This window comes from Cherax quadricarinatus, chromosome 30, assembly GCF_038502225.1.
Source record: "Cherax quadricarinatus isolate ZL_2023a chromosome 30, ASM3850222v1, whole genome shotgun sequence".
NCBI lineage: Eukaryota > Metazoa > Arthropoda > Malacostraca > Decapoda > Parastacidae > Cherax > Cherax quadricarinatus.
The window spans coordinates 28,811,698-28,837,243 of record NC_091321.1 but is presented as its reverse complement, the minus strand read 5'-3'; the positions used below and the strand labels follow the sequence as shown (position 1 = coordinate 28,837,243).

Below are 25,546 nucleotides of genomic sequence, written 5' to 3'. Positions count from 1 at the left end.
ACACAAGTGATAAACTTCTTCATCTTTCTCTGTATATTTTCCAGAGTATTTATGTCCATTCTGTAATATGGAGGCCAGAACTGATTTGCATTATGTAAATGATTCCTTACCGCATATATGCAACGTTGAAGTATAACTTTATTTATATCTCTTGATATGAAAGCAAGAATTATATTAGCCTTTTTGAGAATACTTATGCACTGCTTTCCTGCCTTTAAATTTCTGTTGATCAGAACTCTCAAATTCTTTATGCATTCAGTCTAAGTTCTACACTATTTTACTTATGTGTGTCATATTTATTCTCTTTTTCTAAGATTATAACCATATATTTGTCTACATTGAACTTTATCTGCTTGCTATTTTTCTAAGCACAGCATTGGCAAATTTGCTTATATCGTTATTTATTCTCTCATTTAAGTCACGTTTGTAGTTTGGGAACAACAAGCGTCCCAAAACTGACCCCTGTGGCTCACCATTGCAAAGATTCCACATTCTTATCTCTGTGTTGCCTATTGGTCACCCATACCTCGAGCCGACAAAGGTTTTTCTCTTTTCATATATCATGTGCCCCTTATTTAAGTCAATATATACAAAATTGTGTTCTTCATCTTGGTCTGTAGCCTCAAATACCTTTGAGAAAAAATAATTTTGTAAGACAAGAATGCCTCATTGTTAAACTGTGACGAGATTCATTAATCAAATTATATCTTGCAGTTAATGATTCCATCATCTTTTCCATGGTCGAAATTAGGCTGGCTGGTCTGTAATTTGAAGCTAAAGATCTATCTCCTACTTTTCCATTTTCTACTTATTTGGTACGATAGCCACTTGCAATAATATGTGGAAGAGACTAAGCTGGTGGTCAGCTAGGATCCTCCTCACATTCTTTTAGATCCTTGAAAGCAGCTGGGCAGGGCCCGGTAACTTATTTCAGTCTATCCAGTTGTTTGAGGACCTTGTCAGTAGTGATGGTGATCTGAAACTCTGGGTTGAATTTGATTCCCTCGTAACCATGATTAAATATTCTCTATTGGCTTTCCTTATTTTTTTGACTTCTCATTAATAATGAATTTATTGGTCAATTAAGTGACACTCTCCTCTTTTGATTTACGTGTCTGTTGTTTGTCCATTTAATGATCATCTATGTAGGATCTAATTAGAGATATATATAAGACTTGGTCAGCTTGTACAACGACTTGAATAAAGTCACATTGGCAACCAACACTACAGTCTATCAGCCTTCCCTTATTATAATCCCTGTAATATATTTTTTTGCAAGTTAGAGAGCAGCTTCCAGATGAAAACATTATTCTGATTCAAAGTTAACAGCACTAACAGCTTTATAAAAGTTAGTGTTATCAGTGAACCTGCGCTGTAACTCATTAAGCAAAACAGCAGTTCATTGACAATCTTGAAGAGCGATGCTGGAATTGTTCATCATCATCTCGCGCGTGTTACCGATCTTGGCAGTGCTGCCATCTGGCCTTACATTCTGACGATGAATCTTTTGTTTGAAGGTTCACGTACATGTTTAGCTTCACTGTAATGTATCTTAACATTTCTGTAAATTCCCATTGGGGAAAACGTTTCCAGGGGGTGCGCCCCCTCTCCCCTAACTTCCCATTGGTTGCCTGCCTGACCTCATGCGATTGCATATAAACTTTCATATAAGATTTAATATTATAGTTGGCGTTGGAGAATCGTCTATAACTTTATATTATTCTGGGTCACTCAGAAATTTTACTCACAAGCTGAAAATTTTAAGAAACCTTAAAAAAAAATTCACACCCACACTATGTTAATTTTTGCTGGATTTTCGTCCAAAAGATATTAATTTTTATACCTAAAAACCTACAGTATATATTAAATATTTGGCTGAAGGAGAAGTGTTGATGTTGCAGGTTTTAAACTGTAGTGTAGGCGTGTCTCTAGCAAGATAATAATGGAGTAAGTGATGTTAAAACTGTTTCTTCTTTTTCGGGTCACTCTGCCTTGGTGGGAAGCGGCCGATGTGATAATAAAAAACAGTAAAAAAATACATTTTTTCACAATGTTTTGGTCCACTATGTCTTTAAACAGTGTGACTTTTAATGAGTTTAGTCCACTGGCTTCCGTGATATGAACGGGTAAACAACTCTGAAAACTTATTTCTGTGTTCGAGGTGTTGGATGAAACTCCATGGGAACCTCACACCGAGTATCACACAGTACTGTCTTGTAGCATTTTGCACAGAAATATGAGATTGCAATCATTGACACTTGCACGCGTATGCTGTTCATACGTATGGGTGTGTGTAATCTCACATGCATACATACATGCAATTATACACATACATACATACACACACATACACACACACACACACACACACACACACACACACACACACACACACATCCAGTAGCGATCAGTGAAGAGGCGGGGCCAGGAGCTGAGTCTCGACCCCTGCAACCACAATTAGGTGAGTACAATTAGGTGAGTACACATGGTAACGACACATAAAATACTGCGCGGAATAGACGAGGTGGACAAAGACGGGATGTTCCACAGATGAGACACAGACACAAGAGGTCACAATTGGAAGTTGAAGACTCAGATGAATCAAAGGGATGTTAGGAAGTATTTCTTCAGTCATAGAGTAGTCAAGCCGTGGAATAGCCTAGAAAGTGAAGTAGTGGAGGCGGGAACCATACATAGTTTTAAGGTGAGGTATGATAAAGCTCATGGAGCAGGGAGAGAGAGGACCTAGTAGCAATCAGTGAAGAGGCGGGGCCAGGAGCTGTGAATCGACCCCTGCAACCACAAATAGGTGAGTACACACACGCACACACACACACACACACACACACACACACACACACACACACACACACACATAACTGCTGCAGCATACGGGACCCTAGCAAACCTATGAATAGCATTCCGACATCTCAATAAGGAATCGTTCAGAACCCTGTACACTGTGTACGTTAGGCCTGTATTGGAGTATGCAGCACCAGTTTCAACCCGCATCTGGCCAAGCACGTAAGGAAACTGGACTTGTCCCGGAGCTTAGGGGCATGTCCTACAAGGAGAGGTTAAGATTAAGATAAGATAAGATTTCGTTCGGATTTTTAACCCCGGAGGGTTAGCCACCCAGGATAACCCAAGAAAGTCAGTGCGTCATCGAGGACTGTCTAACTTATTTCCATTGGGGTCCTTAATCTTGTCCCCCAGGATGCGACCCACGCAAGTCGACTAACACCCAGGTACCTATTTGCTGCTAGGTGAACAGGACAACAGGTGTAAGGAAACGTGTCGAAATGTTTCCACCCGCCGGGAATCGAACCCGGGCCCTCCGTGTGTGAAGCGGGAGCTTTAGCCACCAGGCCACCGGGCCACGACTTGACTACACTGGAGGACAGGAGAGATAGGGGGATATGATAACGACATATAAAATACTGAGAGGAAAACGACAAGGTGGACAGAGACAGGATGTTCCAGAGATGGGACACAGCAACAAGGGTTACAGTTGAAAGTTGAAGACTCGAATCACATGGATGTTAGGAAGTATTTCTTCAGTCATAGAGTTGTCAGGAAGTGGAATAGTTTTGGAAGTGATGTAGTGGAGGCAGGATCCATACATAATTTTAAGAATGTATATATATATATATATATATATATATATATATATATATATACAAAACAACCACTATGAAAGAGTAGTGAAATTCCAAGCGCTTTCGTGACTACTCACATTGTCAAGGAACTATGAAAGTAATACATCAAAGGAAGGCAATTAAAAGGGCTTAGATTACACCTCACAGTCAACCCCCACAACAAAGTAACACCTGACGCGTGGCAATACCGGACTCATAAGAATAGAGGAACACTGCAGTAGGTCCGCTGGTCCAACTAGACAGGTCATCACGACATCCCACTAACAAAATATTTTACCCAAGAAATAAGGTTTATTATTTGTCCAATGTATTATTAAAATCTAACCAAATTTTATTAATTATAAATGAGTCTAATTTATATAAACCTAAGGAAATATTCATATTATTTTCAAAACTGCTTTTTATGAAACAAAATTCAATTATATTTCTGTCAACCATGGACTTGCTTGATACAACTTTCTCAACTTTTTGAAAATCAGTTGGATGGTTAAAATCTCTCACATGAATAAATAGAGCATTGGAATCTTGTCCAGTTCTAATGCTATATTTATGTTGTTTTAATCTAAGTTCGAGATTTTTACCAGTTTGACCGTAATAAACTTTATCGCAAATTTTACAAGGAATCTTATAGACACATCCATCAGCATTTTGGGGGGAATTCATTATCAAAAGTTTTTTTTACTGTATCAAGATTTTTAAATACAACTTTAGTATTAAAAGTCTTAAAAAGAGAAGGCATATCAACCAAGTTTTCATGGTAAGGGAGAACCAACATATTTTTAGTTGAATAAGGTTGGTTGTCCCTTTTTGGGTTGTAAAAAGTATTTCTAGCAATTTTAAATGATTTATCAATTACATTTCTCGGGTATTTCAGATCAATGACTATTTCATAAATTTTGGATATTTCTTCATCTATGAACTCTGGACTACAAATACGTAAACCTCTCAAAAACATTGTATTTGTAGTCTAAGGCCTACTTTTACTGGGAAATAATTTCCCTCTTTCCTACATACTCTAACTTGAGCCTCACTATCCTCGTAAAAACTCTTCACTGCTTTCAGTAACCTACCTCCTACACCATACACCTGCAACATCTGCCACATTGCCCGCCTATCTACCCTGTCATACGCCTTTTCCAAATCCATAAATGCCACAAAGACCTCTTTAGCCTTATCCAAATACTGCTCACTTATATGTTTCACTGTAAACACCTGGTCCACACACCCCCTACCTTTCCTAAAGCATCCTTGTTCATCTGCTATCCTATTCTCCGTCTTACTCTTAATTCTTTCAATAATAACTCTACCATACACTTTACCACGTATACTCAACAGACTTATCCCCCTATAATTTTTGCACTCTCTTTTGTCCCCTTTGCCTTTATACAAAGGAACTATGCATGCTCTCTGTCAATCCCTAGGTACCTTACCCTCTTCCATACATTTATTAAATAATTGCACCAACCACTCCAAAACTATATCCCCACCTGCTTTTAACATTTCTATCTTTATCCCATCAATCCCGGCTGCCTTACCCCCTTTCATTTTACCTACTGCCTCACGAACTTCCCCCACACTCACAACTGGCTCTTCCTCACTCCTACAAGATGTTATTCCTCCTTGCCCTATACACGAAATCACAGCTTCCCTATCTTCAACAACATTTAACAGTTCCTCAAAATATTCCCTCCATCTTCCCAATACCTCTAACTCTCCATTTAATAACTCTCCTCTCCTATTTTTAACTGACAAATCCATTTGTTCTCTAGGCTTTCTTAACTTGTTAATCTCACTCCAAAACTTTTTCTTATTTTCAACAAAATTTGTTGATAACATCTCACCCACTCTCTCATTTGCTCTCTTTTTACATTGCTTCACCACTTCATATATATATATATATATATATATATATATATATATATATATATATATATATATATATATATATATATATATATATATATATATATATATATATATAATATATATATATATATATAATATGTATATATATATATATACCTCTATAAAATGCAAAAATCGCGAACAAACGATACAAGATGCAAAACAACATTCATGTCATTGAAAAAATATGTCTATCCAATATATCCAAGGGAGATCGTACTATTCGGCAAGATCGACGTATTAGGCTCGATATATATATATATATATATATATATATATATATATATATATATATATATATATATATATATATATATATATATATATATATATATATATATATATATATATATATATATATATATATATATATATATATATATATATATATATATATATATATATATGTCGGGCCGAATAGGCAGAACTTGCGATCTTGGCTTAAATAGCAACGCTCATCTTGCCATATAGGACAAGTGAAAATTTGTGTATGCAATAATTTCGCCAAAATCATTCTGAACCTAACAAAAAAAATATATTTGATTGTGTTCGTTTAGTACTAAATTAGTGTAAACGTATTCAATATATATTTTGTTGGGTTAGACTAAAATAAATTGTTCGTGTTATAATAAGGTTAGGTAAGTTTTCTAAGATTCTTTTGGTGCAAAATTAAAAAAAATTACATTAACATTAATGAAAAAAATATATCTTTAAACATATAAGAGAAAATTTCAGAAACGACTTAATTTTAAATGAGTTCTTGCTAATTGACCAGTTTTACATATTCGGCACGATATATATATATATATATATATATATATATATATATATATATATATATATATATATATATATATATATACAAAACAACCACTCTGAAAGAATAGAGAAATTCTATTCTATTCTTTCAGAGTGGTTGTTTTGCATATTTTGAAATCACCTGTTTCTTATTGCATATATATATATATATATATATATATATATATATATATATATATATATATATATATATATATGCAATAAGAAACAGGTGATTTCAAAATATGCAAAACAACCACTCTGAAAGAATAGAATAGAATTTCTCTATTCTTTCAGAGTGGTTGTTTTGTATATATATATATATTATATATATATATATATAATATGTTTTGCCGAATAGGTAAAACTTGCGATTTTGGCTTAAATAGCAACGCTCTTCTTGCCGAACAAGGCAAGCGAAAATTTTTGTTTGCAATAATTTCACAAAAATCATTCTGAACCTAACTGAAAAAATATATTTCATTGTGTTTGTTTATTATTAAATTATTGTAAACTTATCTAAAATATATTTGGTTGCATTAAGCTAAATTAAATTGCGCTTGTTATAATAAGTTTAGTTAAGTTTTCTGAGGTTCTTTTGGTATAAAATTATTAATTTCTATATTAACATAATTGATAACAAATATATTTTTAAATTCAAACAATTCGTCCAGATGACACAGTAGTAACATCTACCGGCAGTCACAGGCACATCACACACCGCTGGTCTGGTATAATAAGTATCTTCAGAAGGAGACTTGAAGTGGTTGCGAGAATCATTTCTCCAACTTTTCGTTTTTTGTTTCGCTCATAACAAGAGAAAATTTCATTACTTCGGCGTCAAATTTATCTCACTTGTGTACGGTAACTAGGCCAAGATTTTAGGAACAATTGGAATGTACAGGTGACCCGTGACCAGACTTGTAGGATCTTTTCCCAGTATCCTGGAGTAGCATTGATAACCATGAAAGTTTAGTGTTTAGTTCTAAATTTTAAATTATAATGAAATTGTTTCTGAAGAATAAAAGTGAGAAATATGGAAAAACTCGCGTTTTTACAGCGTATTAAAATTTGTACGACTTTAGCGAACCGTCAAAAACTTGGTGTCAAAGCCTGGTATTGTAGGACAGTGTTCTCGTCTACCATAACTTACTGCAGGACGTTGTATAACTTTATAATGCCTTATCCGATCGGCTTCAATTTTTCAACCTTGGTAAACTATTAATTACTAGGTAAAAGTTAGTGGAACAACTGACAAATACAGTTGCTATCTGAAATTGGTTTATATGAGATAACCTTTGGAAACCACATCCGATCAGCTTCAAATTTTAAACACTCTTGTGTCCCGCTTAGAAAAAGGTTGGTATTGTTAATGGTGGAGCCCTGGTGCAAGAGACGGGTTGATTGCCCAAGGAACTGGACTAATTCTCCCTTTGTTTGGATCGAATCTGAATGTCTTCCATTCCACAGGAGATGTGGCTCCTACGGGTTTAGTGGTGTTTTTACCCCTGCTTAAGATATAAAAGGTGTGAATAGCATCAATCTTTAATTGCGAATGCATAGTATGAAATATATTAAATCTTTCTTGGGTGACCCGTGGTAAAATCTCTCGCTTCACACGGTGAAGGATCTGGATTCGATTCCCGGCGAGGGTAGAAACATTGGACGTGTTTCCTTAGATATGTTGTCTATATTCACCCATCAGTAAAATGGGTGTTAGTGGACTGGTGTGGGTCGCATCCTGGGACAAAACTGACCTAATTTGCGGGAAATGCTCAGCATAACAAGCGGCTTGCTATATAGTAGTATGTCACTGATGTCAGCTACGACTGTATACTTTGTACATGTACTTAAATAAAAATATTTTTAGTTGTATTATTAATATTACTATTATTTTTATTATTTAATAGACTGTGAAGGTACGAATTTTGTTGGATTATGTGCAATAATTGAAGAATGCGTCGCCTGGTAGGCTTTAAACTTTTAATCCTAATTTATTTTCCTCAAAGGAAGCTTTCTCTTGATTTAAAGTTGTGTAAGTTTCAATTAGTCAGTTTTATTAATCAAAATTGTTTCTGTGCAGCAACTGTAGACTGTCTCTTCTGATCAGAAGTAACTCACAATGTCTGACATCATTGGTTTATCGTAAGTTAAACCAACATTATGTACTTTTAAGTGTTTATAACATGTGTGCGCTTAAGATACTTATTAAAAAAATGTTTTATGTACTTAAAGCTTAAACAAAACTTCATTCATTCACTAATTCATTACTTAATTAAAAGCTGGTTAATGTAATTTAGAGAAAATATTGCCTAGGTTTTGACTGTGCTAGTCCCAGTTTGCGATTTTTTGGGAAAGATGATATTGGGAAAATTTAAATACTGCTCTTCATCTGATAATTTCTGATTGTCACATCCGATTACATTTAATCCTTCAACTTAATAATTCAATTTCTGAGTGACTTGTACCTTAAATTGATGGGGTTTTTTTGTCAGAAATAAAAAAAAAACATCAATTTGGGTTTTCTGAGGTAAGAAGAGAATGTCTTCCCGTTTAGCTACAATCTTGTGTTTCTTAATAAAAGCTTTATATTAGATTCTGGCTGTGTACAGTTGTTCTTATTTCCCATTTTTATTTCAGAAATTGTAATGTTAGTTTTGATATAAGACTTATGAATGTCTGTAATCCACTTCACATCCAGCAGACAGTGACGATGTGTCAAGTATACACCGTGTTGGTCAGTGACTATGTGTCAAGTATACACCGTGTTCGTCAGTGACTATGTGTCAAGTATACACCGTGTTGGTCAGTGACCATGTGTCAAGTATACACCGTGTTGGTCAGTGACGATGTGTCAAGTATACACCGTGTTGGTCAGTGACGATGTGTCAAGTATACACCGTGTTGGTCAGTGACGATGTGTCAAGTATACACCGTGTTGGTCAGTGACAATGTGTCAAGTATACACCGTGTTGGTCAGTGACTATGTGTCAAGTATACACCGTGTTGGTCAGTGACAATGTGTCAAGTATACACCGTGTTGGTCAGTGACTATGTGTCAAGTATACACCGTGTTGGTCAGTGACAATGTGTCAAGTATACACCGTGTTGGTCAGTGACAATGTGTCAAGTATACACCGTGTTGGTCAGTGACTATGTGTCAAGTATACACCGTGTTGGTCAGTGACAATGTGTCAAGTATACACCGTGTTGGTCAGTGACAATGTGTCAAGTATACACCGTGTTGGTCAGTGACAATGTGTCAAGTATACACCGTGTTGGTCAGTGACTATGTGTCAAGTATACACCGTGTTGGTCAGTGACTATGTGTCAAGTATACACCGTGTTGGTCAGTGACAATGTGTCAAGTATACACCGTGTTGGTCAGTGACAATGTGTCAAGTATACACCGTGTTGGTCAGTGACAATGTGTCAAGTATACACCGTGTTGGTCAGTGACTATGTGTCAAGTATACACCGTGTTGGTCAGTGACAATGTGTCAAGTATACACCGTGTTGGTCAGTGACAATGTGTCAAGTATACACCGTGTTGGTCAGTGACAATGTGTCAAGTATACACCGTGTTGGTCAGTGACTATGTGTCAAGTATACACCGTGTTGGTCAGTGACTATGTGTCAAGTATACACCGTGTTGGTCAGTGACAATGTGTCAAGTATACACCGTGTTGGTCAGTGACAATGTGTCAAGTATACACCGTGTTGGTCAGTGACAATGTGTCAAGTATACACCGTGTTGGTCAGTGACAATGTGTCAAGTATACACCGTGTTGGTCAGTGACAATGTGTCAAGTATACACCGTGTTGGTCAGTGACTATGTGTCAAGTATACACCGTGTTGGTCAGTGACAATGTGTCAAGTATACACCGTGTTGGTCAGTGACAATGTGTCAAGTATACACCGTGTTGGTCAGTGACAATGTGTCAAGTATACACCGTGTTGGTCAGTGACTATGTGTCAAGTATACACCGTGTTGGTCAGTGACTATGTGTCAAGTATACACCGTGTTGGTCAGTGACAATGTGTCAAGTATACACCGTGTTGGTCAGTGACAATGTGTCAAGTATACACCGTGTTGGTCAGTGACAATGTGTCAAGTATACACCGTGTTGGTCAGTGACTATGTGTCAAGTATACACCGTGTTGGTCAGTGACAATGTGTCAAGTATACACCGTGTTGGTCAGTGACAATGTGTCAAGTATACACCGTGTTGGTCAGTGACAATGTGTCAAGTATACACCGTGTTGGTCAGTGACAATGTGTCAAGTATACACCGTGTTGGTCAGTGACCATGTGTCAAGTATACACCGTGTTGGTCAGTGACAATGTGTCAAGTATACACCGTGTTGGTCAGTGACAATGTGTCAAGTATACACCGTGTTGGTCAGTGACAATGTGTCAAGTATACACCGTGTTGGTCAGTGACAATGTGTCAAGTATACACCGTGTTGGTCAGTGACAATGTGTCAAGTATACACCGTGTTGGTCAGTGACAATGTGTCAAGTATACACCGTGTTGGTCAGTGACAATGTGTCAGATATGTTCAGCTGATGCTGGATGTTCTCGCTGGTTCCATCATGTAAGGTTCCTAGACTCTTCATGACCCCTACGGGACTGCGCTCACCTCCCGTCAAAACACTTGACCTAAGTTTCGTATTTACGTTATTTAGGATAAGTTAAGTTTGTTTAAGTTAGATGGTTGTCTGTAAACAACCATTACATAATTTTAACAATTACAAATAAATGAAATAAGATTTAAACGGCATAAAAAAGTGTGTATATACAGACGAGTGACACTGAGCGGACTCAATAACGTTTACCTTATTTAAAGTCAACGTCGCTTTTCTGTCTTTAGTCAAAGTAAAAAACCAACATTTACCTAGGAAGATGTGTTGAGGAGAGAATGAACCAGCAGACCAACTGTAGTTCTCTCTCTCTCTCTCTCTCTCTCTCTCTCTCTCTCTCTCTCTCTCTCTCTCGTGCTCTTGCTCTGCTACTTCTTGCATCTCATTTTATATATATCACGCCTTACCTTCTACTATATCATATTCCTAAAGGAGGTCAGTAGCCAGACCGAGAATTTTTTTTCCGGTATATTTTGCACTGTCATGTGGGTTATTCGAATAGTTTAACCCAAACAGACGTGTTTGGTGCCCGGGGTATGGGGTAACATCGTCTAACTTCGGCTAGGCGCCCATACTAATAAGAGGTTTGGCTCCGTGGTAAAGTACTATGGACTCTGATACAGAGTTTGCAGGTTCGAGTCCTGCTGTAGACGTATAAACAATCTTTATATATATATATATATATATATATATATATATATATATATATATATATATATATATATATATTTATATATATATATATATATATATATATATTATATATATATATATATGTGTGTGTGCGTGTGTGTGTGTGTATGTGTGTGTATGTGTGTGTGTTTGTGTGTATGTCGTGCCGAATAGGTAAAATTGGTCATTTAACAAGACTTCATTTAAAATTAAGTCCTTACTAAAATTTTCTCATTCATTTAAAAATATATATTTTTCATTTATGTTAATGTAAAAATTAGAAAAAAATACGAAAAGTACCTTAGAAAACTTGCCTAACCTTATTATAATAAGCGCAATTTAATTTAGCCTGATCTAACTAAATATATTTTAGATAAGTTTACAATAATTAGTAATGAACAAACAATAAAAAAAAAAATTTTTCGGTAGGTTAAGAATGATTTTTGAGAAATTATTGCATACACAAATTTTTGCTTGCCTTATTCGGCAAGAAAAACGTTGCTATTTAAGCCAAAAATTGCACACAACATATACATGATCACATAAAAATAATATATTACAGAATTTTAAAAGCTTCAATTTAATGGAAATTTTTTTTCGAGAGATGGGTTGCAGCAGTAAATCTATAGGCGCATATTATGGCCAATACTTCCTCTGGTTCAATAGTCTTCTGCCTTTTAAACTATTGTGACATCGTCGTTATGTTAATGTTATCTTTCTAGTATTTAAATCACTTCATTATGCCTTTGTTAAATATTTTAATGCGCTCTAAATGTTAAATAAACACGTGAAGTACAAACAGGCGGAACTTTGTCATTTCTCGACATTTTCCTGAAGTCGAGGGAGAAGTCTCAGGACGCCATTGTATCGTAAACCAACATTTACAGGATTGACCATTGTATCGTAAACCAACATTTACAGGATTGACCATTGTATCGTAAACCAACATTTACAGGATTGACCATTGTATCGTAAACCAACATTTACAGGATTGACCATTGTATCGTAAACCAACATTTACAGGATTGACCATTGTATCGTAAACCAACATTTACAGGATTGACCATTGTATCGTAAACCAGGACATTTACAGGATTGACCATTGTATCGTAAACCAACATTTACAGGATTGACCATTGTATCGTAAACCAACATTTACAGGATTGACCATTGTATCGTAAACCAACATTTACAGGATTGACCATTGTATCGTAAACCAACCAACATTTACAAACCAACATTTACAGGATTGACCATTGTATCGTAAACCAACATTTACAGGATTGACCATTGTATCGTAAACCAACATTTACAGGATTGACCATAAAAGTCTCGTTGTTTACATTTATCCAACATAAAGGAAGTATTATAACCGCATCAACTATTTGTGCTTTTCATATTTCTTCACAGTATTTTGGTCTTTATTTCGAATTTTGGATTTCTACAAAATAATATTTTTCTGAAAATACTTAGCAAGTGTTTTATAGATTCTTACATAGGTAAACAGATACGAAAATTGTTGTACCAATCTGTTCCAAAAAAAAAAAATACTAGTACCGGAGCAGTTCTTTATTTTCAAACAACTTTCACAAATAAAACTTTTCCTTAAAAAGCCGACAAATTTGTTAAATTTTTTATCTCCAGGTGAGAGAATTAGAGTCAAGTTTACAGATCATTGATATTATAATTCTTGAACTACAATCTTCTGTAGTTTACAAACATAATTGTATATATATGTCGTGCCGAATAGGTAAAACTGGTCAATTAGCAAGAACTCGTTTAAAATTAAGTCCTTTTTAAAAAATTTCTCTTATACGTTTAAAGATATATTTTTTCATTAATGTTAATGTAAAAATTTATAATTTTGCACCAAAAGTACCTTAGAAAACTTACCTAACCTTATTATAACAAGCGAAATTTATTTAAGCCTAATCCAACTAAATATATTTTAGATACTTTCACAATAATTTAATAAAAAACACAATGAAATATATTTTTTTCGTTAGGTTTAAAATGATTTTTGCGAAATTATTGCATAAACAAATTTTCGCTTGTCTTATATGGCAAGATGAGCGTTGCTATTTAAGCCAAGATCGCAAGTTCTGCCTATTCGGCACGACATATATATATATATATATATATATATATATATATATATATATATATATATATATATATACTATCAAACATGTGAATAAATGAAAGTAAAAGTATTCATCATTTAATTCTAAAAATAGTGTAAATGTTTCAAGCCAAAATATTTTTGGCTAATAGAGATGCTGTATTTTGATCAGGAGTGGAGTTGGAGTGGAATTAAAGTTGGTAATCCACAAGACAGTACACCACTGTATCGTAATACCAGTAAAATTAATTACCGCAACACTATCTTGCCCCACTGGCTCGAGAGTCGCGATTATAATAAGTGTGTTAAGTACGAACTTTAGTTTGTAAGTAATGTGTGACGAGTTGAAGAATCAGACTCTTGTGCGACATCTGGGTAACTTTATTGTAGACGTTTCGCCATCCAGTGGCTTTATGAATACAGAATCAAGAACGTAATTGGAAGACAGTAGAACTATATACAAAAGATGTGGTAATCAATCCCTCAGTCTTGTTGTTGGTGAAGATCATCACTGACATGCACGACTACGGTGATCTTCATCAACTCCAAGACTGAGGGACTGATTACCTCATCTTTTGTATATATTTTGTATATAGTCTTCCAATTATGTTCTTGAAATTGTATTGATAAAGCCACTGGATGGCGAAACGTCTACAGTAAAGATACCCAGATGTTGCACATGTGTCTAATTCTTCATCTTGTCGGTATTGTTCACCACAAATGTGTAGTATTTGGCAAGTTCAAACTAGCACCACCTGAACAGCCCTTGCACCCTCAGGGTAACGCTTACACCAGCACCTGGACACCAGATGGTGTTAAGTGTTGACCAGGGATAAGTGTTATACACCACGAGAATAACACTTACACTACCAGGGGTCCCTGATTCCTAAAGGAAAGCCGGAGACCAGACCGGTGGTAGACCAGACCTGTCTGGTCTGACGCAGTCTGTAGTATAAACCTCAGCCTGGTAGATCAGGACCTGACTTGAGGAGTTTATTAAGTTCACCCTTGAAAATAACTAAGTGTCCCTTGGTATTGCCGTCTATATATAGAAAGTAAGTAAGTTTATTCAGGTATACACAAATACAGTTGGTTTAGAAAGACACGTAAGCAAACACTATGACATATTTATTAGAAAACGTTTCGGTCCTGGGACCTTGATCACTTCTAACATACATGTATGTATAATGTTCGCCAAGACCGTAGTCCTGGCACGGGTCCCAATCTTGCGATGACCCGTCTCTGGCTCCCGATGGAGAAAGGTTTCCGCAATGATGCGACGCATGCCGCTCAAGCGCCCCTCTGGTCAGTTCAACTGGTGCATCTCATAAGCGACACCATATGTAACTATGGACACTAGCGAGGAGGAGGATATGTCATTATCACAGGTAACAGCTTGTCTGGTTCGTTGACCCCATGGTACACTAGTGTGGCCGCAGTCATCTCTGGGTCCTCTTCGGGAGGGAATATCACCCCTAGTTGCCTGCGGAGTGTCTCAGTAGCTTCGCACTCTAGAAGATAGTGTGTTAGGGGCCGCTGGACAACGTGCTGACAGTACTGGCACATCTCCTCCTCAGCCTTGTCTACAATCATCTTGGCTGTGGGAAAGCCCAAACGAAGCCGATGGATGGCGGTACACTGCGCTCTGGACCAGCTTCTATCATATGGAGGGGGGTTCTCCCTGAGTCGCTGTTGGGTACCACTGTTGAGATGGGGTATCACCTAAGACCTCCCCCCATAAGTTTCGTGGCTCTGGCAGCCACCAGTTTGGTCTGTCGTAGGCTGATTGGGACAGTAATCCCAACATGTGGATATTATTATTATTATAATCAAGGGGGAAGCGCTAAACCCGGAGGATTATACAGCGCCTGGGGGGGGATGTGGAAGGCATTCAGGCTTAATTCGGGGAACTGGAGCACAGATCCAATTCCCTAAATCAAGAGCCCCTCGCCAACATCAAGGAACCTTCCTTGAGGGGAACATGTGGATAGTCTGTTGCTGCCTTGGCTGCATCATCTGCCGCCTCATTTTCCCGGATGCCAGCATGGCTGGGGATCCAGTTCAATGTCGATCTATTACCCTGAACTTCTAAGGCTGTCATTATGCTCAGGATCGATGTGATGAGGTGAACATTATCCTGTGGTTGAGGATGGGAGAGGGCATTGATTGCAGAGGTGGAATCAACATGTATGACAGGTCGGAGTCGATGTCGTAGGGCATGTGACAATGCCTGCTGAATCGCCACCAGCTCAGCTTGAAGGATCGTACAGTGGTCAGGGAGTCGCCAGCAGTCGCCAGAGGTAGAAAGGCATTATATATATAGGGGGAGAGTGAGGTGTGACGCACGTGACCTGAGGTGCGTCACACCTCACTCTCCGCCTATATATATAATGCCTTTCTACCTCTGTATGTTAGAAGTGATCAAGGTCCCAGGACCGAAACGTTTTCTAATAAATATGTCATAGTGCTTACTTACGTGTCTTTCTAAACCAACTTGTCGGTATTTATTACCAAGGTTTATACCACAAATACAGTTACATAGAATTATCATACATAGCAGCATATGTGTAGAGAACCTGGGATAACCCAAAAAAGTCAGTGACTTATTTCCATTGATGGTCAATTGTTGTGTTATCTTTCTGGCGCACTTGCTTTTCACTGGCAGATTTTTGCACCGTCTGCCGAGGCTCTTGGTTTCGAAGAGAGTAATTTAAGAACATAAGAAAGGAGAAGCACTGCAGCAGGGCTACTGGTCTATGCTAGGCAGGTCCAAGTCCCCTACTGCCTTAAGCTACTGACCGAAGCCCAAAGCTACTGGCGAATCTACTGTGTGTAGACTCGAGACTAGTCTCTAGGATTTTAAAAGTGTGAGTTATGACATATTTTCCTCGCTTACATTCCAAGGAGTACAGGGAGCGACTACAAGCGCTCCCGGTAATTTAGGTGCTGGACTGACTTCATAAATGCAGTGAAGGTTCTCTTTATATTCTCTAGCTCCGTAATTTCGTTTGCCTTAAAATGGGCTATTAGTGTGTGCCACTATTTCAACCTAAAGAGAAGTGTCTTAAAGAGGACTATCATTAGCATTCCATCTCTTGTTTTGAAGGTTCTTCGAGGGTGCGATTGTGACAGTGTTGTAATTATTAATATTGAGATTCTGTTACATTATCAATCTTAAGTCCTTCACGTTAGCTTTTCTCTCTATTAAATGATTAGAGTTAGTTTTATGCTTCCTCATTTTTCTCACAATATAGTAATAGAAATTTGTCCTTGTTGAACATCATATTGTTTTTAGTGGCCCACTGGTAGACTTGGTTTATATCTGCTTATAAATTGGCAGTGTCATTAATGGACGCCACTCTCATATAAATTCTAGTATTGTCTGTGAAGAATGATGCGTTGCTAAGATGCTACGTCGACTAAGGCAGTGACAGCTGCGCCATGGTGAGCAGAACTTTCTCACTGTGTCAGCCTCTAAGTTTACTGTTTTCTATTACTTTTTGTATTCTATTGATTAGAAAAATAAAAATCCATTACAAAAACCTTGTCGAAAGGTTTTTGTGATGGGTGTGTATACTATATGTGCATTTTCTTTGTCTTTTAGTGCATTCGAAACTGTATCACAATAGTGTAGTAGTTGTGAGAGGCAGGAACAACCTGCTCTAAACTCATGATACTCTGAGTTGTGCAATTATTGTCAATAAATGAGGTTTACAATCTTTATCCTTAAAACTCAAAGATTTTTATGTGGGACGTCAATGTTATCAGTCAGTAGTTGTTATTGTTTTGCTGCCACTTTTGTGAAGTGGGACTATATCCATTCTTTTTAATGGTTGTGAGATGACTCGAGTGTCTAGGCTTCCTCTCCATAAGATATTTAGAACATGTGATAGGGGTTTCTTTCAGTTCTTGATGAACATGGAGTTCCACGAGTCTGGGCCAGGGGCAGAGTGCATGGACATGCCGTCATTGGCTTTTTCGAAATCAAGTGGAGTTAGGATTATGTCGGAAATATTGAAGATGTTCACAAAGTATTGTTTTGTGAAGACTTCATTCAGTTTGTCGTCCTTAAGTCTGATTAGTGGTTCTCTGAACATAGAGTCACTTTGAGACTTCAAAATTTCACTCATTTCTTTGCTGTCTTCAGTGTAATTCCATCTCGTTTGAGTAAGAGATCAATATTGGATGTAGTTTCACCTATATATTGCATATGAGAAACATTCTTTATTTCTTTCAGTTTCATTAATTGATTTTAGCTTCCTATGTTTCACCTGAAATCCTGTAAGATTCAGGCAATTTGAGTTCATTATTTTCTATTTCTATAGTAAACCTTACCTTTCACACTTCCGATAGTATAGTGATTCATTGTCGTCGCTTGTAGAGGAAGCATCTCTCTCTAGCTTACATATTCTCTTCATTCTCCTTAGTGCGTCTCATGCATACTTCTACCACCACAGAAATAATCTTTAAACACTGGCTTGGATCCATGTTATTCAAAATATCTTCCCACCTTACATCGTCAAAGATACAATTTATTTGATCATAGTTGAAGTTCTTGTGGTTAAAATTTCGAGGTCGACATCTGAATTTTTACTGTCTTCGACACCGTTATATTTCGCAATTGCTCATCATTATTAGTGAATAAAAGGTCAAAGGTGCTTCCTATTAATATTGGTTCTGCTATTTTCTGGCTTAAGGTGAATTTGTTACAAAGTTTCGGTAGTTCATTTGCGTGAGAATGTTCACCTGAACTGCATCCTGACATTATCTCTCCTGTTCAGTATTTACAGTAGGACATTTGGTGGTGGGGTTGAGAGGTTTTCCAGACAGTATTCTGTTTTCCAGACAGTATTCAATTTTCCAGACAGTATTCAATTTTCCAGACAGTATTCAGTTTTCGATATTTGAATTATTGGTAAGTTGTATCAGGCGGCTTTTATACAAGACAATAAATAGGTTCATTTTTTATTTTTTTTTTACATCCAGAACATGAGTTACAAATGAGTGGCTGTTTACCTTACAGGCCAACCCCACCTCCCTTGTTACAACCTGTCCCATTTAAGTTGTACCTAGGTGTCCATACCTCGTTGTACAAGTGGTTTTGAATGTAGGTCTCTGTGACAGCTACAAACAATGCTTTTGACACTGTGAGAAGCCCACTGACAAACTGTATATTGTTGTTGCACCACCACGACAACACTACACTTCCAGGACAATACTTCCACCACCAGGACAACGTTTACACCACCACGAAAACACACCATCACAACTACACTTACATCACCACGACAGCACTTACACCACCACGGCAACACTACACTTCCAGGACAATACTTACACCACCACGAAAACACACCACCACGAAAACACTTACACCACCACGAAAACACTTGCACCACCACGACAACACTACACTTCCAGGACAATACTTACACCACCACGGCAACACTACACTTCCAGGACAATACTTACACCACCACGAAAACACACCACCACGAAAACACTTGCACCACCACGACAACACTACACTTCCAGGACAATACTTACATCTCCAGCACAGCACTTACACCACCACGAAAACACTTACACCATCACGACTACACTTACACCACAACAACAGTTACACCACCACAACACTTACACCACCACAGCACTTACACTACCACAGCAACACTTATACCACCACGACAACACTTACATCACCACGACAACATTTACATCACAACACTTACACCCAAACAACAATACTTACACCACCAGGACAACACCCTAGTTATTAGTTAAATTAGCTATAAATTAAGAAAATATTAAGTATGAGTTTGTTTTTCCAAGAAGGAGTTTAGGAAACAAGGAACTAGCGAACGAACTTGAAGAAAGTGAACAAAACACATAGGAACTATCAGATCCATTGTCCATCATAACGAAAGATGTCAGAAAGCAACAAGGTTAGTTGATTGCAAGATGTTATTACTGCTAGACAAAGGCTGGGCTGTATCTCTGGCACTGTGGTTTGTATAGAGATGTCAGTGACATAAAATGCAAAGTGTGTGGACAGAAACAGTGCCATACACTGCACCATTATATCTTAGTGTCCAAACATCCAACCTTTCAGATATGACACGATATGACATCCTCAATGTTAATGCTGAGTTATCCGAAATTTCGAGAGGTGTGTCCAATTTTTTGCATCGACTAGATGAGTGAGCTGGTTTTTATAAAGAGACAGCAACCGAATTTTGACCAGTGCTTTTTATTGGTAATATAAAAATATCGAGATTGTATTTCATGTTATATTGTGCACATTAACTACGTGAAGTAATTGTAAAATACAAATGACTTGTATTAATTTCTAATGATGTAACAATGCCCAGCGGGGGACCGACAAACACCCATTGTGAACTCTGTAATCCTGGTGTTTGCGCTACCGCTGACAGGATGAGCATCAGGTGATGCAGCTACACAACCAGGACAACACATACACCACCAGGACAACACATACACCAGGACAACACATACACCACCAGGACAACACATACACCACCAGGACAACACATACACCACCAGGACAACACATACACCACCAGGACAACACATACACCACCAGGACAACACATACACCCCCAGGACAACACACATACACCACCAGGACAACACATACACCACCAGGACAACACATACACCACCAGGACAACACATACACCAGGACAACACATACACCACCAGGACAACACATACACCACCAGGACAACACATACACCACCAGGACAACACATACACCACCAGGACAACACATACACCACCAGGACAACACATACACCACCAGGACAACACATACACCACCAGGACAACACATACACCACCAGGACAACACATACACCACCAGGACAACACATACACCAGGACAACACATACACCACCAGGACAACACATACACCACCAGGACAACACATACACCACCAGGACAACACATACACCACCAGGACAACACATACACCACCAGGACAACACATACACCACCAGGACAACACATACACCACCAGGACAACACATACACCCCAGGACAACACATACACCAGGACAACACATACACCACCAGGACAACACATACACCACCAGGACAACACATACACCACCAGGACAACACATACACCACCAGGAACCCATAACACAACACATACACCACCAACACAACTTGTACACCATAACTACTTGCCACCTGCTAACACCTTTCCACTAACACAACATGCACCACCAACTTCTTGCCTAACTGTACATACCTATTCCTTGTACTACCAACCCATGCACCACCAACTGCTTGTACCATAACTGACACATACACCACCAACCCCTAACTTGTGTACTCTTGTACACTTGTACACCACCAACACAACATACCACCAACCTAACACCTTTACCACCAACACAACACATGCCACCAACACCTTTATCCTAACCTGTTGTACCACCAACACCTTTTTCCTAACTGCTGCACCACCAACTGGCTCACATACACCACCAACACAACATACCACCAACTATACAACCATACCAACACAACATACCATAACTATATACACCACCAACTTGTATGCTACCAACACAACACATACACCACCAACACAACGTACACCACCAACACAACACATACACCATATTCTTACATTGCACCTAACTAACCTTACCATAACACAACATACACCACCAACTGTATACCTAACTGTATACACCTATTCTTGCACCACAACACCTTTGTGCTATAACTGCTTACATACCACCAGCTGCCACATTACCTGTACCTTACCTTACCACCAACTGCTTATACTAACCTAACCATACACCACAACACAACATACACCACCAACTACTTACATACCATAACTAACTTGTACACCATAACACAACATACCATAACTAACACAACACACCCACAACTTTATACATACACCTAACTTCTTGTACCACCAACACAACACATGCACCACAACACAACACATGCACCTAACCCACAACACTTTCCATAACTAGCACATGCTATAACCACAACTTTGCCACCACCAACCCCTATGCATACACCAACACAGCTCCTTTCTAACTAGCATTTTCCCTGACTTTATGTACCATAACTTCTTTTATGCACCACCTTCTTATACCACAACCTAACCTTGCACCACAACCACAACACATGCACCACAACTTCAACCATACCATAACTGTGTGCACCACCTTTGTACCTTTCCATAACTAACACATACCACAACTAACACATGCCATCAGCTTCTTTTGTACCTAACTGCTACAGCATGCACCATAGCTTCTTGTGCACCATCAAACCTTTGTACCACCAGCCTAACACATGCACCACCAACACAACACATGCACCACAACTGGCATACCATCTTTAACCCTTTTCCACCAACCTATGCATACCTAACTAGCACACACCACCAACCCCACAGCATACCATCAGCACCTTGTGCTCCTGTACAACACGCGGCTGCACCTCAACACAACACATGCTGCCTGACACAACACATGCCCACAACACTAAACACCACCAAACACAACACATACACCTAACTAACCATCACATACCATAACTGCCTGTGCTCTAACTATGTACACCATCTTTAACACACACCATAACTAACACACCACAACCACCACAACACAACACATGCACCACACAACACACACAACCACAACACAACACATGCACCACACAACACATGCACACAACACAACACATGCACCACATGCACCACCAACACAACACATGCACCACAACACAACACATGCACCACAACACAACACATGCACCACAACACAACACATGCACCACCAACACAACACATGCACCACAACACAACACATGCACCACAACACAACACATGCACCACCAACACAACACATGCACCACCAACACAACACATGCACCACAACACAACACATGCACCACAACACAACACATGCACCACAACACAACACATGCACCACAACACAACACATGCACCACCAACACAACACATGCACCACAACACAACACATGCACCACAACACAACACATGCACCACCAACACAACACATGCACCACAACACAACACATGCACCACCAACACAACACATGCACCACAACACAACACATGCACCACCAACACAACACATGCACCACAACACAACACATGCACCACCAACACAACACATGCACCACCAACACAACACATGCACCACCAACACAACACATGCACCACAACACAACACATGCACCACCAACACAACACATGCACCACCAACACAACACATGCACCACCAACACAACACATGCACCACAACACAACACACGCACCACCACCATTTACATCAACATACAAAAGTCACATATTTACTTACATTTCCACCTTGTTGGTTATTCATTATATTTTATTTGCTCCTCTCTTTATTTTCTCTACTTGTTATTTTTTCTGTTTCGTGTTTAGTTATATTTTCTTCCTCTTCCTTTTTATTTCTTGTCTCTGTCCTGTTTATTTCTTAATATTCACTCTCAACGTTGATATTTTCCTTATTCGTTTTTCCTTTCTTATTTGACTGTTTCCTCGTTATCATTTTATTCATTCATCTTCAGTTTCATGTTTCACTATTTTTATTTTCGCGTCTCACATCAGACTTGTTTGCTCTCTTTGCTACTCTTGTTTCTCTTATTTCCTCTCCCCTGATGCTACGTCTCCTCCTCCTCCTACTATCCTCGCTACACTCGCCTCTTCTCTCTTCTCTCTCCCTCTCTCTGTTCCCTCCATCGGTCGAGGAGTGGCTGGTCTGCCCCAAGTATTCCTTATTCTCCCATGGTATTCACTATTATTTTCACTTCTTCCTTCTTCTTTTCATCTTCACTACCACTTCATCAATTTTCTTCACGTCACTATTACATTTTTTCCATTCCCTTCCTTTTGGTTCTCTTATTCACTTTTTTTTAACACTTAGTATCTGCTCACGATTTATCAAGTTCTTCCATTTTCTTCTGTTCGTTCTCTACGGCAAGAGTAAATCCACTGCTTCCTCTTATGTCTCTCTTGTCTTCCCACCACACGATGCTCACACTGTTGTCAGTAACTCACTTTACGAGGGTGTCACTCATCACCCTCGTAGCCACTTTGTAGTGGTGTCAGCACCCCTCCTGTGGCCGTGTTGTCAGTGTTGTGTTGAGAGCAAGTCACTTGTTGCTCACTGGTAAGTGATGCCCCACCGTGTGTGTGTGTGTGTGTGTCTGTGTGTTTTGTTGACGGTGGAGAGGGCCCTACAACGAGTCCCTCGCCTCTTGTTTCTTGTAGAGGTGTTGTGAGTGTTAGAGAAGGGGCAGTGTGGTGAGAGGAGCAGTGTGGTGAGAGGAGCAGTGTGGTGAGAGGAGCTGTGTAGTGGAGGTGGTGGAGGGGTTCCTAGGACTGCTGGGATGGTGTCCTCCACACTACCCAGGGGGGCGAAGTCTCACCCTGCAACACTCCATCCAGGTTCCGCCCTTCCTCTCTCTCTCTCTCTCTCTCTCTCTTTCTCTCTCTCTCTCTCTCCCCTCTCTATCCATTTCTTGATGTCGATTCCCTTCAATTCCTTCCTTTGATCTTGATCCATTCCTTCCCCTGATTCATTCCTTCCCTTAGTCCTCTCCAGTCATTGTTCCACTCCTTCCCTTGTTCCACCCCAACCCTTGTTCCACTCCCTCCCTTGTTCGACTCCAGTCCTTGTTCCACTCCAACCCTTATTCCACTCCAGCCCTTATTCCACTCCAGCCCTTGTTCCCTTGTTCCACTTCTCATTTTGCTCCACTACCTCAATTGTTCCACTCCTTTCCTTGTTCCACTGCTTCCATTGTTTTACCCCGTCCCTTGTCCCACTTCTTCCATTGTTCCACTACTTCCATTGTTCCACTCCTGCCCTTGTTCCACTCCTACCCTTTATGCAATCCTGCCCATGTTCCACTCCTGACCTTGTTCCACTCCTACCCTTGTTCCACTTTTTCCCATGCTCCACTCCTGACCTTGTTTCACTCCTTTGTTCCACTCCTACCATTGTTCCACTTGTACCTTTGTTCCACTCTTGCCCTTGTTCCACTCCTACCATTGTTCTACTCGTACCTTTATTCCACTTCTGCTCTTGGGATCGTTGCTTATCCCACCTGCACAAAACATTTCAAAGTTAAGTTCTGGCATGTATAAACTCGGCAATATAGTTCATAAACTCGAGGATGAAAATATATTTTTTCACAAAAAAATAATCTGTTCGTTGTCACAGAAACAATTTACTTTAGGAATTTATGCAGTTTTGTGTTCCCTCCTTCTCCTCTTCCTATTCCTCCTCCTCCTTTTCTTCATGCAGTCTATCTTATTTCTCGTTTTTATTCATTTTAGAGGTTTAACCATTGATTTGTTAAGGTCTGGCTTCACATGTCTTGGTTACAGGTTTACTGTAATTATGTGACCTAATATATATGTTGTTTATGTTTGGTAAACGTCTTGTTACGTCTGTTGTTGGTTACGTCTGTTGTTGGTTACGTCTTGTTACGTCTGTTGTTGGTTACGTCTGTTGTTGGTTACGTCTTGTTACGTCTGTTGTTGGTTTGTCACCAGAGTTAATAGCGGAATATTGTTAACGCAGTTGATCCTGCAAGTATTCTGCTCTCAACTCTGTTGTCAAATTTATAATAGGACTGATGAGGACATGAACTAAATTTTATAAGATGCACCTTGCATGGTGCACTG

At 38.8% G+C, this 25,546-nt stretch overlaps 1 protein-coding gene across 1 annotated transcript in view; it reads right to left on the bottom strand.

Annotated features, from left to right (window-relative positions):
* The window catches only part of LOC128692570 (Kruppel-like factor 2), a 104,691-nt gene extending 80,099 nt beyond the window's left edge, over positions 1-24,592 (bottom strand). Inside the window, exon 1 of the mRNA XM_053781728.2 lies at positions 23,190-24,592. Within this exon, the coding sequence (XP_053637703.2) occupies positions 23,190-23,213 (24 nt within the window). The 5' untranslated portion in view covers positions 23,214-24,592. The remainder of the gene's footprint in view (positions 1-23,189) is intronic.
* Positions 24,593-25,546: the final 954 nt, after the last annotated feature.